The sequence below is a fragment of the Vanacampus margaritifer genome, chromosome 4 (genome assembly GCF_051991255.1).
Source record: "Vanacampus margaritifer isolate UIUO_Vmar chromosome 4, RoL_Vmar_1.0, whole genome shotgun sequence".
NCBI classification, from domain to species: Eukaryota; Metazoa; Chordata; class Actinopteri; order Syngnathiformes; family Syngnathidae; genus Vanacampus; species Vanacampus margaritifer.
In genome coordinates, this window is record NC_135435.1 from 23,449,985 (window position 1) to 23,467,967 (window position 17,983).

Sequence of the window (17,983 nt, forward strand, 5' to 3'; positions counted from 1 at the left end):
ATTCTTCATATCACTGTTATTTACTATTGGGTAAAATTAATACATAAATCACACTCATCTCACATTATTACCTTATTATGACCATTTTTATTGTTGACAATAACAAAGTGCACAAGCATGGCAACCAACACAAAAAAACTATATTGACAAGTTAAGGGTAAAAAAACAAAACAAAAAGATTTTTAGCAATACTACTGCGGTACTCTTGCCATGATTTCATCATGCAGCAAACCTACACGACCTAAAGAGGCAACCCGTGCCTTGTATCCCTCCATACCAAACTAAAACAAAAACAAAAAGCTCCTACAAAGTGCTAACCAAGAGGAAAATAATGTGTGCCTAAACATATTACTCCTGGAAATTCCCTCACGTCAGACATTACACAGAATATAAAAATGCATGTATGTACAAATGAGTGTCCAATTAAAAGATCACAACTACATTTATGCAAGCCTTTCCTTTAGTTGGACACTCCATTGTGTGCATTTTCTTAAGAAAGTTTCTGAAGCACCATATTCGGTCACAGAGATTGTGCAAAAGTCATTTGTTTTTCAAATGTATTGCACAACCATAAGCAAAACAGATACATTTCGAATAAAAACTACTTTACACATTTTGGCTTCATCAAAGCCAAACATGGAATCCTCATACGACGATTCACAAGCTCGTCTCACAGCGCGCTAAAAGCACTGCGTTCAATGCAGTGTGGACATTCCTGATGTCTCTGTTAACAACTAGAGTAAAACCAACAATACAAAATGAAAGCGTACATGATATTATAAATGTGCATGGGCATGACACTTGAAATGTCACACATGAACAAAGCTGTGTTTCACCGTCTACAAAGTCCAATGGAGGCTTCCAATGCAGGATTAAAACCTAGCGTGCGCCGCAGCGGCCTTGGGTCGAGTGTGATAGTGTGCGGCATTGTCCTCGTCGTAGGAAATAGCCTGAAGTGCTCAGCAGCCGAGCCAGTCCTTTGTGATTTCACCCAACTTGACGATCTTCAAGCTGCTGTCATCCAGTTTGAAATAGTGGCTGCCTTTGAAGAAGTAGCTGTAGTCTGGTAAAGACGAGAGCACAAAACGGGTAAAATATTTGAGGAAATTACAAAAAAAATTGATACATAAAAATATAATAATAATAATAATAATAATAATAATAAACGGAGGCAGGCTTGTCACATTAGTTCAGAAAGAACTCTGTATTAAATGTAAAAAAAAAAAAAAAAGAGCAATGATGATGACATGTCAAATCGGTAAAATTACCGAATGAACAATACTGAGCTCTCCAGAAAAAAAAAAAGTAAATTACGCCTTTGGATCTCATGCATAGTTGTCACTCGTCACACTAGTTCAGGCTTCTCTGAATGTCGCAAAGAGAGGCTCGTCTGTCTAGCTACACAGACTCGCTTTATATAAAGACGACCACTTGGAGATGTTGAAGCTGCCGTGCATGTTAGCAGAGCCGCGATGGAAAAAAAAACCTTGGTCACAAGCCACTGGCAAAATATTCACAAGGAAACCGATGGTGGTTTTCACTGATGTGCATTCCTGAAATTCACCCTGCCTGTACTGTTCTTTTGTTCTGTCCAGAGCAAAGTTAGTATTACATTAGTTTAGCAGACCCAAATGAACCCACATCGTCATAGACACAAATAACTTGACTCAGTACATCAATGTGATTGGTTGGTCATAAAAAGTCACAATCGTATTACTGTTACTATATTAGCATTCTCATCATTTGTTTTGTCACCATATGGCCACCATACATTTCCTAGAGTCTGTCTATAGCAATCCCAGCCAATCGTGTATTTTTTTCATTGCATCACTTTATTTAATTTAACAAAACTAACATAAGCTCAACATCACTCTTGAAGGGGTTGGGAGGGGTAACAAAAACAATCACCTCAAAACTCATTCAGTAGCGCCCACAAGGAAAGTTAGAGAGAAAAAAATTGCGCCTAACATTATTGCAGTTTCTCCGATCAACACAGAATTTGGTGGATATTTATTAGGTCACTCAAAAATGTCTTGAGGACCCACAGAACAATATGAACAGGAAATTGTCTATTTTGGTTTGAAGCGACTGAATTAAAGGGCCTGTGCAAGATAATTAACCCAAAATGAGCCCAACTAAAAGCAGGAATATTAGATCGGTGACACAAAATCAAAATTTTGGTCTTTTTGGGGGGCTTGAAATTTTAGAAAAGCCCCACAAAGCACATTATTAAACTCTCAAATAAATGTAAATCAATTCATTTTTAAATGTATTTACTATTTCTTATTGTTAATTTAAATCAAATTAAATTATACTCATACTGCCCGAAGCCAGCTGGGATAGGCTCCAGCGCCCCCTGTGATCCTTGTGAGGAAAAGCGGTTAAGAAAATGGATGGATGGATTATACTCATTCAGTATAGCCCCTGCCTGGAAAGTTGAAAAAAAAAAGCCCCCACACTTGTAGTTTCTCTGATCAACACAAAAATTGGTGGACACGTTTATCAGGTCACTCAAAAAAAAAAAAAAGTCTTGAGGACCCATGGAACAAATTGACCAGGAAATGTCTATTTTAGTTTAAAGCCACTGAATTACAGGATCTGGAAAAGCAGTATGTTTGATATAGTAGCGCCAACCACTCATTTTCTATAGTACTTCTACTTCTATTATAGTCCTCATTAGGCTTCAGCCTATCACAGTTGACTTTGGGCGGTGTACACCGGCCTGGACTAGTCAGCACTACCATTCACAGCTCTTGTTCTGGATCTCGTTAAGAGTGTCAACGACTACCTAATGTTCACCCAAAATGGAAAATTACCAATTCCACTGAGACTGAAGGCAGCATCAACACCATCTGGGATGCCATTCCAGGCTTCAGCAATGACTTTGGGGAAACCGCTGTCCATCGTCTTTGTATTTTCATCATATCTGCAAGTCACGTAAACAGAAGTTAATTCCGAAAAAAAAAAAAGGAACAATCCAGGTAATTTGACATATAAAAACATTGCTCATCACCTCCAGAATTGCTCCCCTGCAAAGAGGTAAGTCTTCCTGTTCTTCCTAAAACTGAAAGCGGCGTCAATCTGTTCCAGGTCGTTTGGCAGGCCCAGGCTGTCAAGTCTCTTGGGGTAGCCTCTCTCTAACTCGTCGGCCTTGTACACCCACATCTCATTGCCTGTATGACATAAACACAATCACATCTAAAAGCAACCTCCATGTTCTTATGCGTTCAAACATACTTTCAAATACGCTCAAACATAGTCGCTGAAATGTACTCACATGTAGTTGTACGCTAAATGCTATAAACATAGCATATTTTACCAATAGAAAAAAAATCCAAATACGTAATTAATACATCATAAAAGTTATGAGTAAACAATACTCATAACATACTCGCAAGCACGTTCGAACATACTCGCAAATATGCTCGAACATAGTCGCAAACGCATTTGAACATACTGTACTCACATGTAGTTGTTGGCTAAATGCTACAAACATAGCATACCAATGGAAAAAATGCCGAATACGTCATTAATAAATCATAAAAGTAAACAATGCTTTTTAAATTTCATATTCAACATTATGTGGGCCAAATGCTTAAAAAAAAAGCGCAAATAATAAATACCCTGTTGCATTATGGGGAAATATGCTAGATGCTATATTTGTAGCATTTAGCCTACAAGTATGTTTGAACGTTAGAAGTATGTTTGAAAAAATCAAAACTCCACATTGGCGGTTACACGTTTCCGTACGTTAGGCCCAATAGAGATCCGGACGTCACGTGACTATGCTCTGAACACGCCCCCCATGCGGCTTTGTGGATCCCCCCCCCACACACACACATTTTGCGTGTGGTAACAGTTAGCATCAGCTGATTCAGCCACCATGTACAAAGTGCAACATTAGCTACGCATTGGTTCCTCTTTTGGTACCCTGGAGCATGCTCCATCCTTTTTTTGGGCCTCTTCTCGTTGTGGCAGCTGGTCCACAACAGCTGTCAATCTTTGTTAAAGTGTAGCATTTTTCTTTTACTCGTGGTGTTTTCTTTGCTGCCAAAATGGCTGCGCTAACGACCATCTTGGGACGCGTGACGTCAACGTCCGGTTCTCTATGGGGAGATTCAACCATCAAAAAAAGAAGAATGAACATTGTTGACCAAAGAATTTTAGTAAAAAGTCCATCCCTAGTTAACTAATTCACTGCCATTGACGGTTATAGACGTCAAACATTCATTTGAACTATTTCTATTAGTTTAACTTTTTTTTTTTTTACTTTAACAAGAGTATGAAAACCTAGATTTTTTTTATTGTACATTTAGAACAGATATAAAATTTGTGATTAATCGTGAGTTAACTAGTGAAGTCATGCGATTACTATGATTAAAATATTTAATCGCCTGACTCCCCTAATGTTTAATAATCTTTTTTATTTCTTTTTTTTTATCGCATCAGGCGATTACATTTTTCAATTGTAATTAATTGCATGATTTCAATAGTTAACTCACGATTAATCACAAATTTTATATCTGTTCTAAATGTACGATATTTTTTTTCTAGGTTTTCATACTCTTATTAACAAAAGTGGAAAAAATGTTAAACTAATATAAATAGTTCAAATGAATTTTTGACGTCTATAGCCGTCAACGGCAGTGAATGAGTTAAGATCTCATGTAGCCTATAATATTAACACAAAACTAACCATTTATTTATGTGTTATTTGATTGTTACCTATAGCCAAACTAGGCATGTTTTTACAGCTGACACATATTATGTAAAGCTCATCCTAGTCCAGGAACATCATTATTATTTTCATTTAGTCAAGCCCAAAGAATGTTTGAAGAACCACTAATACTGTAAGTGGGATACAGGATATCCCCACCAACAATTTCCAGAAAATGAAAATGGCTGACCGTTAAAAGTAAAGACAACTATTTGTTTCAGATGCATAAAAAAAACAGCAATCAGCATGTTTATTCATCTAACCTGCAAAGAAGACTGTTTTCTCCTCCACTGGGTTCTCGTAGACGGCGTCTATCTTGCTGGGCAGGTCAGGCCAGTAGGTGGCCACCAGCATGGGTCCACTGGGCTTGCTTCTGAAGTTTACTGACCTGAACAGGAACCTGGCACAAAGACAGAAGAGAGGTAAAAAAAAAGGAGGCGGGCTAAGTGTTTTAGATTATGGAGTTGAGGTGGGGGTTGGGTGGCCGGTTCGACTTCTCCACTGGCCGAGTCAGCCCACAAAGGCGTGATTCATGAGCATATGGTTCTCGTTAAGACCCGAGGCTGTGCCAGTGGAACAAGACCCTTCTTGCCCGGATTCGCAACACAGCTACGCAATAACATCGACGACTGCGACGGCTGCTTCCCAAACGCTTTTCCACTGACCCAGTTTTCGAAAGGCAAATGATATGTCAGTTTTAAAGTAGAGCAAGAATCGTGTCAAACCAAACTAAGAAATACAACCGTATGCTTGCATCAGTTCGAATCAAATTTTGTTTATGAATCCATCAGCGAGTTCCTAAAGATCTCAATTGCATTTACATCAAGTGGCCTTTCCCAAATGTAAGCTTCTTTTACACTGAGATCCAGTAAAAAACAAAGGCAGAACTCGGCATTCCGCTTGAATTTTTTGCTCGATATTATGATTTTTTGGGGGTGGGATTTCAAGTGATGACATCAAAGTGTAGTAAGATAGTAGTGGTTATGTTATATTCTAATATTTAAACTTCATTCTTATACAGTACTTTTGTCTTCTACATAATACACTCTAAAAAGAGAATTATTGAACCAATTCAAGATTACAAATTTAATTTTTGACCGACTTAAAAAAAATTGCTTCAATTGGTAACACACAATTAAATTAAGTTAATGCAAAGTGAATATATTAATTTGAATGAATTATGAGTTCATTAAACTTAATATAGTCACTAATATACAGTTTTTTGGCCACCTTTTCCGATACCCAGTTTTGCAAGCTGAGGCCGATACCGTACCGATACCTAGTTTTTTCCAACATGAAACAGCTGCCCTGCCATTGGTTCAGAGCATTCAAGGTCCAATAGGATATCTTCGCTCGGCATGCAGTGAACAAATCACACATCATTGAATGTTGTGCACAAGCAAGACACAAGATGCTGAATCCAAAGTCCTATATATTAGCGTTGGAAATAATGGTATCGGCATGTTACTTGTTAGTACTTGTCGATGCCGATACTGCTGTTTTAATGCAGTATCGGGACCCCTCCCGATACCGGTATCGGAACAACACTAATAGTCACCTTGGATTACTTTTGGATTAATTTAATTCAAGTGAATATATTGACTCATTCACTGCTATAAATTAATTTGAACTATTTCTATTAGTTTAACATTTTTTCCACTTTTGTTAACAAGTATGAAAAACTAGATTTTTATTTATTTATTGTACATTTAGAACAGATATAATTGGGATTAATTGTGAGTTAGTTAGCTAGTCAAGTCATTAATTACAATTACAAATTTTAATCGTCTGATGCTCCTAAATTTTGATAATCTTTTTTTTAAATCACGACAGGCGATTAATTTTTTTAATTGTAATTAATCGCATGACTTCACTAGTTAACTCACGATTAATCACACATTTTATGTCTGTTCTAAATGTACGATACAAAAAAAAATCTTGGTTTTTATACTCTTGTTAACAAAAGTGGAAAAAATGTGAAACTAATAGAAATAGTTCAAATGAATTTTTGACGTCTATAGCCGTCAATGGCAGTGAATGAGTTAAGAACAATGAACTCATAATTAATTAAACTTAATATATTCACTTTGGATTAATTTAATTCAATCGTGTGTTACCAATTGAATCATTTTTTAAAGTTGGTCAACAATTCAATTTGAAATCTTAAATTGGTTCAACAATTCTCTTTTTAGAGTGTAGTATACGTTTTGGTTTGTTTTCAGTGTGGTGGCAAGGTAATACTTTCCAGACCTTTAAAACCCAAAACAAAAACACAGCAATGATTTCAAATACCCTCAGGAAACAAGTACAAATTACCCCACTAAGCGTAAGGAATGACCATAAAACGAGAGGCGGAGTTACACCGAAGAATGTGTAAACTGGCTAAAAATCAGTTCACTGCACTCTGAAAAATAAACAAGTTGAAAACTGCAATAGATACATTCTTCATACGTCTACTGACTGCCATTGACACTTGGTATGAGAGAAAATTTAACATGCGTTAACAGGATAGACCAAAAAATATGGTTGGGCTTTCAAGACTGTTCAACTTTAAATATCTGCTTGGACTCCTCGAGCATGATGAGTCACAGGGAATCATGTTGCAGCACAGCTTGATTTCCAAACAACGAGCCAAAGTTTTTGAGGCCGAGAAAGAATCGGATCCCTGCAAATCTAGTCAAATAAAAGCATATTTTGCATAAGTTGGATTTTGGTTTGATTCAAACTCGAGCTTGTCCAGGAGAAACATTGAATTCCTTGGTCAGGCTGTCCTATTTCCTTTGGATACACGACTCCAGAAATGGAAGCGTCAAAGTTTATATTTACTTTTGCATTCTCAAAAAAATCCTCGTCAGCAAAATGCACAACCGCTTGCACAATTTTGACAAACACAGCATTGAACTGATGCATGAGCAATTTCTTACACACCGGTGAGTGTGAAGCAATGTACACAGCATTTACGGCTAATAGCTATTTGTATGGTAGGTTGTTTTCAGTTCAAACTTGTAAGCCAACCACCAGCTTCATGTGGTCGGACATTCCAGTTCTCGTAAAGAAGGAATAGAAACAAATAAAGTGTTAGTATTCCCATTTTTTTTAAAGCAACAGAAAGGAAAGTTGGAGTAGACAAGAATAATAATATACAGTAAGACAGTGATGTAAAACGTACAGTCCGCGGGCCAGAGCCGGTCCGTCAGGGGGTTCAATTTGGCCCATAAGAACAGAACAGAAATGGCAGTTTTTCCTTAAATTATTATTGCAAATTTTTTCAATTTGAGGGTGCACCACTTCATTGACATTCGGAAATTTTGATGAGCTGATGCAAAAATGACATATTAGTTCAGCCCCCATTAGTTCAAATCATTCAATCACTTCAAGGCCTTCTGTATGCTCTAGCATTAAATAAAAAATATATAAAAACATAAAAATACGTCTTTGGGATACTTAAAAACATTTAACTAGAACATATTTATACGTTTTTGCAAGCAAATGAGTTCAGCAGCAAAATCCAGCCATTTTTATCCAGCACAGGGTGGCGGCCATTTTGCCACTGTGATTGTTTGCTGTGATTGGTTGTTACCTGAGCCCTGAGCAACACTGATGTCATCTGCAGTGGACAGCAAGTGGCAAAATGGCCGCCCCCCTGTGCTGGATAAAAATGGCTTGATTTTGCTTCATAACTCTTATTCCACAAATATATTCAACAGAATGTCATGTTTAGACTAGTGAGGTCACATATAACATATTATTGTCAAGAAAAGTTTAAGGTTGACTTCTACTTTAATGGAACCAATCCTGGGATATGTGTGGTCACTGGTTATTGGAATGAATTGGTCCAATTGGACCTTTTGTTCATTTACCTGTCCTTAAAGAAGAAGGTCTCTCCTCTAATTTGGGCAATAGCATCAAAAGTAACAGGCACTTTACAGATGTCCATGGGAGTAACGGGTCCCTGGGTTGGAGGTAAAGGCTTGTCTGTGGGAACACCTGTAAATACAAGGATCCGTTGTCATTCCCTGGGCTGTTATCGAACCAATCTGTGATGGCATTGGATTTCGTTCCCACCGTAGAGCTCCTGGATGCCCGTAATATCATCACTAGAGAGTCTGAAGTCCTTGGTGAAGGTGTAGATAGGGGCCATCAGTGCGCCGGGGTCTTCTGAGTGCTCCAAGCCAAGCGCATGGCCAAACTCGTGAGCAGCCACCAGGAATAAACTGTAGCCTGAATATAATCCGTGTGATGACATATGTTGTTTTGCCTTTGCAGATCGGAATCGGTGATAGGATATGAATTTATTGGTCACTACCTTGATCTGGGCAGAAACCCCACTTGCGGTCATCATCGTAACTCTTGGTCGTACCGCACCACATCTTGCCATCACTGCGCCCAGACGAGGTGCAGGCTTCGTAGGTGTCTCCCAAGAAGGTGAAGGGGAAGACACAGGGGCTGCCTTCACTGTTACCTCCCACGGTTGTCATGGCTGTAAAAGAAGGACTATTTGAATGAGAGCCAGAAGGTAAACCCTAAACTTATGTGTTGTGACACTTTAACTCATTCGCTGCCATTGACGGCTATAGACGTCAAAAATTCATTTGAACTAGTTCTATTTAATATTTTTCCCCCCATTTTTGTTAACAAGAGTATGAAAACCTAGATTTTTTTTGTACATTTAGAACCGATGTAAAATTTGTGATTAATCGTGAGTTAACTAGTGAAGTCATGCGATTAATTACGATTACAAATTTTTAATAATCTTTTCTTTAATTTTTTTAAATAAATTATTTATTTTTTTTTTTATTAAATAAACTATTAAAAATGAGGGGCAGTCAGGCGATTACAATTTTTAATCGTAAATTAATCGCATGACTTCACTAGTTAACTCACGATTAATCCCAATTTTTATATCTGTTTTAATACAATAAAAAAAATCTAGGTTTTCAAACAATCAAACAAAATTGGGAACTAATGTTGAACAAAAAAATAGTTAAAATGAATTTTTGACGTCTATACCCGTCAATGGCAGTGAATGAGTTAAAGTTGAAAAAATGCCATAAAATTGCTGTAGGAAAAACACGGAAGGACCAACGCAAATAACCCACACAAGCAGGAGAACATGCAAACGAAACCCAGAATCACACAACGGACACATACATACACAATTGCCTTCAATTAAGGACAATTCAGAGTCTTCAGTGAACGTAACATAAAAGCTGGACGAAGCTTTTCGTTATGAAGCAAAAGTGCTAACCACACGGGAACCCCAGTGGTCATACTTCTCTGTCTATCACCTAGATTCTCTCACAACCTTAAAACCAGGCCTACTTGACCGAACGGAAAATAAGACCATTAAAATACTTTCACATGCTTTTGGCAGACCATGACCAACACCGGAAAACCCCAAATGAAACTTCCCTGGAGAGGATAACACCCAGCAGGGGCGGTCTACTCTTCACAGTCCTGTAAACAAAGCTGATCAAATCCACATGAGGAAGGCACCACTAACCGGTTTCTGGACAGAAGCCGTAGGTTTTATCTTGGTCATAGTTCTCGGTTGTGGCACACCAGCGATAGCCGTCGTCTCTGCCCGTGGTGGTGCAGCCGTCATATTTGTCACCCTGGAAGGTGAAGGGGAATTTACATGCGGCGCCCTCGGCGTTTCCACCCAGGGTGAAGAGCACTGCAATGCAGAGGTCGAGACAAATTGAACATTAAAATGGGTACATAACATACAGATCAAAAATCAGGACACATTTGAGCATTTTCCCATAGTCAGCAAAAAGCCCATTTCTTAGACATGAAATTATCCTGAAAGATTGTCCTGTGGTGTATTAACGAATTCCCTCCGAGTCATTTTCACTGAAGCAACCCCCTTCGCTCCCGGCTGTTTTACTGGATTTTGACTGATTTTGCAAGGCCCACAGAATATTCTGTTCTATTGCTATAAAAACATGGAACCTACCAAAAGAAAGATTAGAGTCTCTTCTTTCATCAGGAAAAAATGTATATTTCTATCTGTTTATGTTTTTCAGCAATTAGCATTAGAATATAGCTAAGTTTCATCATTATTCACAAATCTATTTAGAAATGTGAGTAAATTAGCTTTTTTCAACATGGCCCTTGTTGATCTATTTTGCATCTATTTCCAGCTTTCAGCAATTAGCATGAAAATATAGCTGAGTTTCATCAATATTCACATTCCTGGTGAAAACACTTGACAAAAAGAGCTTGTTGCAACATGGCCTTGGCTGATCTCTTATATTCTACTGCCACCTGCTGGCCGTTCTTTTGTAAAAACTACCATTGCTTTAAGTCAGAGGCTGCTTTAAAGCCTTCTGTTTGCTCTTGCATAGAAAAAGAACCCCCCCATAAAAAACGTGTAAATACGTTTTTGGGAGTGAAGGACAAAGTATTAAAAAACGTGTTTACAAGTTTTTGGGTTTGAATGAGTTAAGAGTGATAGGTAAATTCAAACCAACAACACAGATAAATGACATGCTTGACAAAGCGCAATTTCCTTAAGTGGGGCAAAAAGTTTGGAAAGAAATCCACAAGGATTCCACCAGAAAAAACATTTTTTTCCTGGCAAAACCTCTCAGCCTACTTTGTGTCAGCACTTACGTTCATGAGGACAGAAGCCATATTTGCCATCGTCGTCAAAGTTGTAAGTGGTAGAGCACCACAAGAAGCCGTCGTCGCGGCCCTGAGACGTGCAGCTGTTGTATTCGGTCCCCTGGAACGAGAAGGGGAATTTGCAGAACTCTCCATCCGCGTTGCCGAACTTCACCTTCACCACTGTTGGAAAGAAAACCAACAGGTTTCAAACACATCTGGGTCAACTCTGGGGTTCACTTTCCATATTGGCGAAGGATTTGTCCGTGCAGCGGTGCCAGAAAGTTCATACAATTACATTTGTTGGCGTCGAATGGATGCCGTTATAATGTGCATGTCAGTTGTACTTTGCCGCAAATTGGCAAAGTTGGCAAAGTTTTACCTTGGCCGTCTCCCAGCGTCCACTGCTCGTCGTCGTCAAAATGGGAGTCGCCGCCTATTCCTGGTCCGGGGGCAAAGGCGTGAGCCAAGAGGCCGTCTTTGCCATCAAATGGATAACCATCGCCGTGTTCTGTTGATGACACAGTTTATAATGCAATACATCAGGATTGGAACGTTGGCCTATTGATGGTGGTTGACATTACAAACATTATACAAAAATGACTCATTTGCTTAACACTGTATGTAATGCATTGTTGATGGTTTGTAAGATTGAGTCACTTTTTTTTCTGGACTCCTAAATTGAATTGATTGCATGACTAATGATTAAACTCCGCGGTAAAATTTAGCTTCACGGGTGCCATGTTCACTGCGCTGCACAGTCTGTGTTAGGGGAGTTGTGGATGAGGCATCTATTTGAGGTAAGGCATTAATATTTTAATTTCACGCAATAAATTAATTAGGGCGCAGTATCAATTAAAGCGAGAGTCACTAATGCATTGATTAGCAACTGCGACAAGTATCAAGCATCTATTAGAGTTAAGGCATTAACTAATTTACTGCCATAAATTCATTAAAAAAAAGATTATTAAATATTAAAGCGAAGAGACAATTACATTTTTTTATTGTAATTAATTGCATGACTTCACTAGTTAACTCACGATTAATCACAATTTTACATCTGTTCTAAATGTACAATAAAAAATTCTAGGTTTTCATACTCTTGTTAACAAAAGTGGGGAAAAAAATGTTGACCAAATAGAATTAGTTAAAATAAATTTTTGATGTTTATAGCCGTCAATTGCAGTGAATGAATAAAAAAAAAGAAAAGATTATGAATAATTCGGGGCGTCAGGCGATTAAAGTTTTTAATCGTAATTAATCGCAGGACTTCACTAGTTAACTCGTGATTAATCACAAATTTCATATGTTCTAAATGTACAATAAAAAATGTTCTAGGTTTTCATACTATTGATAACAAAAGTGGAAAAAATGTTAAACTAATAGAAATAGTTAAAATGAATTTTTGACGTTTATAGCCGTCAATGGTAGTGAATGAGTTAATAGTGGTATTCAGGCATAGAAGGGAAATCGGGTACGATAAATGTTTTCGGCTAACCAACTCTCCTAGTTGTAATAGTTGTAATGAATACCCGCTTTTCAATACTTGTATTTATATAATTCCTGCAATTTTTTTTATACCAAAAACGCCTAAAAAAGGTACCCCCAAAGTAAATTTTAAGCTGTTCTTTAACCTTTTTGGAGTATTAGCATAGTTTTGGTCTCTTTTTAGCTCATTCGCTGCCATTGACGGCTATAGACGTCAAACATTCATTTGAACTATTTCTATTAGTTTCACATTTTTTTGTGTGTGACAACTTAGAATTTTTTTATTGTACATTTAGAACGGATATAAAATTTGTGATTAATCGTGAGTTAACTATTGAAGTCATGCAATTAATTACAATTATTATTTTTTTAATTATTAATCTTTCCTTTTCTTTTTTGTATTAGGGATGACTTCACTAGTTAACTCAAGATTAATCACAAATTTTATATCTGTTCTAGATGTACAGTACATTTTTTTATAGGTTTTCATACTCTTGTTAACAAAAGTAGAAAAAAATGTGAAACTAATAGAAATAGTTCAAATTAGCCGTCAATGGCAGTGAATGAGTTAAAGATAACACTTAGAATTTTTCTCCCTAATAGCTAGAATTTGCTTAAGCGCTACTGGCACTGAGTAATGGAAATTTTAATACATAACCAAAAAAAAAGATGAATTTTATGTTTGTCTATTTTTTCCCAAAAATCTGCCTTGAAAATGAATGTAGAATTAACAATGAATGCATTTATTAGTTCCTTTTTAAAAATGGTAACAACTGTGAAACCACTGTACTTGCATTTGTTGTTGACATACCATTACGGCCAAAATTGATCATAATGTCTGCCTCTCCGTCCATAAGGCGAGTGAACGAGAGCGGCGTGACGTCACTCCACACTTTGAAGGCTCTGAAGAATGCGTCGTTGATGACTTCCTCGTCCAGATCTGGAGAGTGACCAAGGATTCTGTGGCGCGGGAAGTCGTTTCAGAAAGAAGCAATGACAACGTCAAAACAACATAGATTGTGGAAGAATTTGGCTGGAGGGGGGGGGGGGTTTGCTGACTAATAACATGGGTGTGAATCATTCATGCGGCGTAAACTGCAGCAGGCAGCAGATGATTTGGGACGTAAGCACATCTGGATAAACCAAGTGACCATTTTGTAAACCTCCAAAAACAAGACCTGACAGTACTGCATAAGAATGCTGGTTCAAGTAAGAAAAACAGTGTCATGGCCCAGTGGATGGTCAGGGGGGGGGTTGGGAATGTTGAGGGAGGGGCTGTTAAACTGGGGTGAGGGGTGTAGGTTCAAACAGGGCCAAGCTGAGGTCCGCTTGAATATGTGAACAAATTCTAGATCAGGCTTTTTTTGTGTTAAAGAATGAGTGCGACATGCGAGCGGCCTTTTTGGACGTTTTGTAGTTACCATCTTGCTACATGTTAGCATATCAACGGCTTTAGTGTTAGCATTTGATCATTTTGTCATTATGAATAGTCCCTGAATATAGGAAAATATATTTCTTAGTTAAGTGCTTTTGTTGCTCAAGTTGCTATCTCGCTTTAGACTTGCTTTTGATTTAGCGACGCTGGTAAACCCATGTTACAATGATTACATTTTAGTTTACTACTCTTAAGTAACACAGATTTCAAAAATATTTCTTTTGTTGGATATCCTTGATTGTTGCGGTTGTATTATATTAAACGTATTTACATTAGCTGCACGTAAAAAAAAAAAATTTGATTGCTGAAATTGTGCTCCAACCATGCTAACTACTAGCCTTGAGGACGTTTTTGTTTTTTTCAAATTCAATGCTGTTTTATCTTAAATGACAGATTACAGATCATCAAGTTTAGCAATCTTGGTTTTTATTTCTGCTTGTCTTTGCACTCAAAGGTAATGAGTGAGATGATCGTAGTTGTTATTTCAGACATTTTGTCATTGTTTTTGTCAAGTTTTGCTATACAACATTTTAGCCTTCATCTTAGAACATTTATGGAGTTAATTGATTAGGTTAACTTTGAAGAGAAAAGAACAAAAATGACAAAGTTGCTGTAATGTGTCCAGTTTTAGCTTAGAAACCATTAGTATTTTAGAATTGGAACATTTCTCATCATGTTAATACTATAATCCCTTTGAATATTTTTAGGTTCCACGTTCAACATTCAAAGATGTTAATAAAGGAACAAAAGTCCACGGTCTGACCTGTAGGAGATGTCTTTCTTCTGCCACAATGGCTTCCTGTGGAAGAAGTTGTAGTTGGCCACATCTGGCACGCCGCAGCGGGGCTTCTTCATGATCTCCACAGTCTTGGGGTCAATCTCGCCAGTCTCTTGCAGGGAGAAGAACTTTTGCATTTTCTTCAAGGTGTCCTTGAGCACCATCAGGTTGCATCTGTCTTGCGGACACCCATAGAACTTGTTCAGGTAGCGCTAAAAAAAAAGTGGGAGAAAGTATGTGGACATTTGATTCAAATTTGCAAAAATAAAATGACTTTTATTGTGAAAGAAGATAAAAAAAAAAGCTTACCAGTGCAACTTCTTTGTCTGTCCTGGGAGTGTCATCTCCGGGAAATTTGATGATAGGAGAAGGGGCAGCAAATGTCGATTCAAAGTTGATGAAATGAAGCAAAAACACACTCACAAAAATGGACACTAAACCCATTTTGAAAGCCTTTAAAAAAAAGTTGCTCCAAGTTTCTCAAAGGTCTCCCCGTGTGTGTCGCTTCTGCTCTTTTGCAGTTTTTCCTTTTTCCTTTCACCTCAAGCTCTCACAACTTTCTCATTTTTTGCTTACACAGGCACTTTTTTCCCCTCCTCCTTTCTGCGCAGCCTTGAAGCCTCGAAGAAAGCTGAGCTGAAAGTGGGAGGCATGATGATCTAAGGGGCGGACAAAGTTCCTTGATCCAGCCCATAAGCATTTTATCCAGAGTCTTAGAATTATTCTAATTTAAAAATGCTGCATTGCTTGTATTTTTTTTATACTATTATTTATTCATTACTTAGAATTGTAATGCCTTCCAAACAATAATGTAACAAAATGCATTGCATTACAGAAGGATTTTGCACCATTCTTAAGCACGTAACAAGCTGGTTGTGAAACCAGGCTCTTATGTATGATGCACATAATAAGGATTGAACCATGCAACATATATTTGTATTGCACTTTTTGCATTCAGTGTTTTTACTCATCTCTCATTGCAGACAAACAAGGCAGTACCGTCCAATTAGAATTCAAAGCTGCTCTCAAAGGGAAAGTACAACTAATAATAGTAACAGCACTCGTAAAAAAAAAATATGACCATGTAGCATTACAACAGTATTTGTCATTATGAGTATCTCCATTTTCTAAGTAAATGTTTTATTATAGTCCTTGAGTAAAAAAAATAATTTGCAGCTTTATCAAATCGTCTACTAAAACACACCCCCCTCCCGCCCCCTTTTCTTAACGTTAAGCGTCTTAAAAGTTGTGTTGATGCTTTTGTTTAAACCCCAATATCAGCGCCACGTTTTTTTTGTTTTTAAATCAACAGCGACATCTGGCGTTGAAGACGAGCAACTATGTAAAATGCTCAAATAGGGACATCTGGTGGTAGAGAGTGGGAGAAGTCAAAATTAAAAACCCTAGTCTTGAGCTATCCACTGACAAGTAATAACAATAATAATAATAATAATAATAATATAGTACTTACTCTACTTTTGAATCTCAACGTAAATACATGTAATTGTTATATTAAAACAAATCCATATAATCAATATCTATATTACCAATAAAACGTTTGAACACTGCTACAAGTTTAGAGAAAGTGTTTCAAAATTTGTTTTAACTGGTAGAGTACTGTTTGATGTAAATCTTAAACATGAAACAAAATGATTTGACTGTTCTGAGTTCAACAAGATTGACATCAGAATAGAGCGCATCTTGGAATCAGTGCCACGTTATGAGATTCCCTATTGATAAATAATATCAAGTTATTAAAATACACATTATGTGTGATCATTGTAATGCCGGAATTTCGGAAGTAGTGAAAAAACTGAAAGTAGATATCAAGGCGATTTCCTGTGAAGCATTTTTTTTAATGTGACTTCACTGCCCTCTGGTGGTCAAAGTGTGCCTTGCACCTCTAAATCAAGGCCCCCGGAGCGTCTCTTCCATTGAATTTGAGATCCCCGCCATAGATTTCGAATTAAGTCCATCTCCGTTTGACATCCCTTTGTTTCCGCTCTTGCGGCAGATTAGTGCAAACGCACAACAGCAAGCTCGGATTTTCTAATAGAGCGAGCTGAAGCACTTTTGACAGATGCTTTCCCCAAACAGGATTTGGTGATGTATCATACAAAGCAATCTCTTTTCCCTTAAACCGGGTTACGTAGTTAATTTTGTGGAGTGAAGCGTTTGTTAAACGGACAACATACAGCCTGTCACTTATTCCATGTGTGCCGTCTCCTTTAAGTGGCACTTTATTCCTCGCAGAACCCGGAATGTCAGAACGGCCGCCTATTAAATGCACGCATGCCTTTTCTAATAACACCTGTGAGAGAAGTTGGGCCCAACTGCAATTGAATGCCTTTGTGCGTATGAGTGCAATTCCGCAGACAAAAGGCGAGACAATAAGATTTTGATTTGCATGTAAATTGTTTTCTTCAGGTTCGAACCCACCATCTGTATGTTTTGATCAACTCTTGCTTTATTTATTTATTTATTTTGCATACATGTATTTAGATGTTGAATTTCATTTTGCTGCTCAGACGGCACACTTTAAACTCAAGTGGAGCTGATCTATATTTAATGTTAACACCTAATACACAGTCCCAGGTAGCCATTATGTCACGTCACTGTTCTGTATGAATGCTACCTAACCTACCGACACTGAATGAGGTTTCGGAGTCGTGACAGCAAAATTGTAACTGATGTAAGTATAAATAATACAATAAAAAAAAAATTGAGTTATTTTCTTATTTAAATTAACTTTTAAATGCATGTGCTGCGAAGCTTTAACCAAATGTGGCCTTTGAGCACAAAAGTTTGCCAACCCCCGAGTTATTTCTTGCACAAACAAGACTGTTTGGGAGACATTTTTGCCATATTTGTTAATCCGCCATATGGACTGATCAGCACTGGTTTGATGGTCCATCAAAGAATATGTCCCAGTCCTGGCAGAAGCCAAAGGACCGCA

General features: G+C 37.6%; 1 protein-coding gene across 1 annotated transcript; it reads right to left on the reverse strand.

Moving 5' to 3' along the window:
• Positions 1-64: 64 nt before the first annotated feature.
• Positions 65-17,622, reverse strand: mmp2 (matrix metallopeptidase 2). The gene is made up of 13 exons (XM_077564243.1): positions 15,337-17,622; positions 15,013-15,239; positions 13,626-13,774; positions 11,709-11,837; positions 11,336-11,509; positions 10,221-10,394; positions 9,024-9,197; positions 8,783-8,938; positions 8,578-8,704; positions 4,981-5,117; positions 3,014-3,173; positions 2,817-2,926; positions 65-1,063 (listed from the first exon to the last, which is right to left on the reverse strand). Exons 1-13 carry the CDS (start codon positions 15,469-15,471, stop codon positions 960-962), a joined length of 1,956 nt encoding a protein of 651 aa, XP_077420369.1. The 5' UTR covers positions 15,472-17,622; the 3' UTR covers positions 65-959.
• Positions 17,623-17,983: the final 361 nt, after the last annotated feature.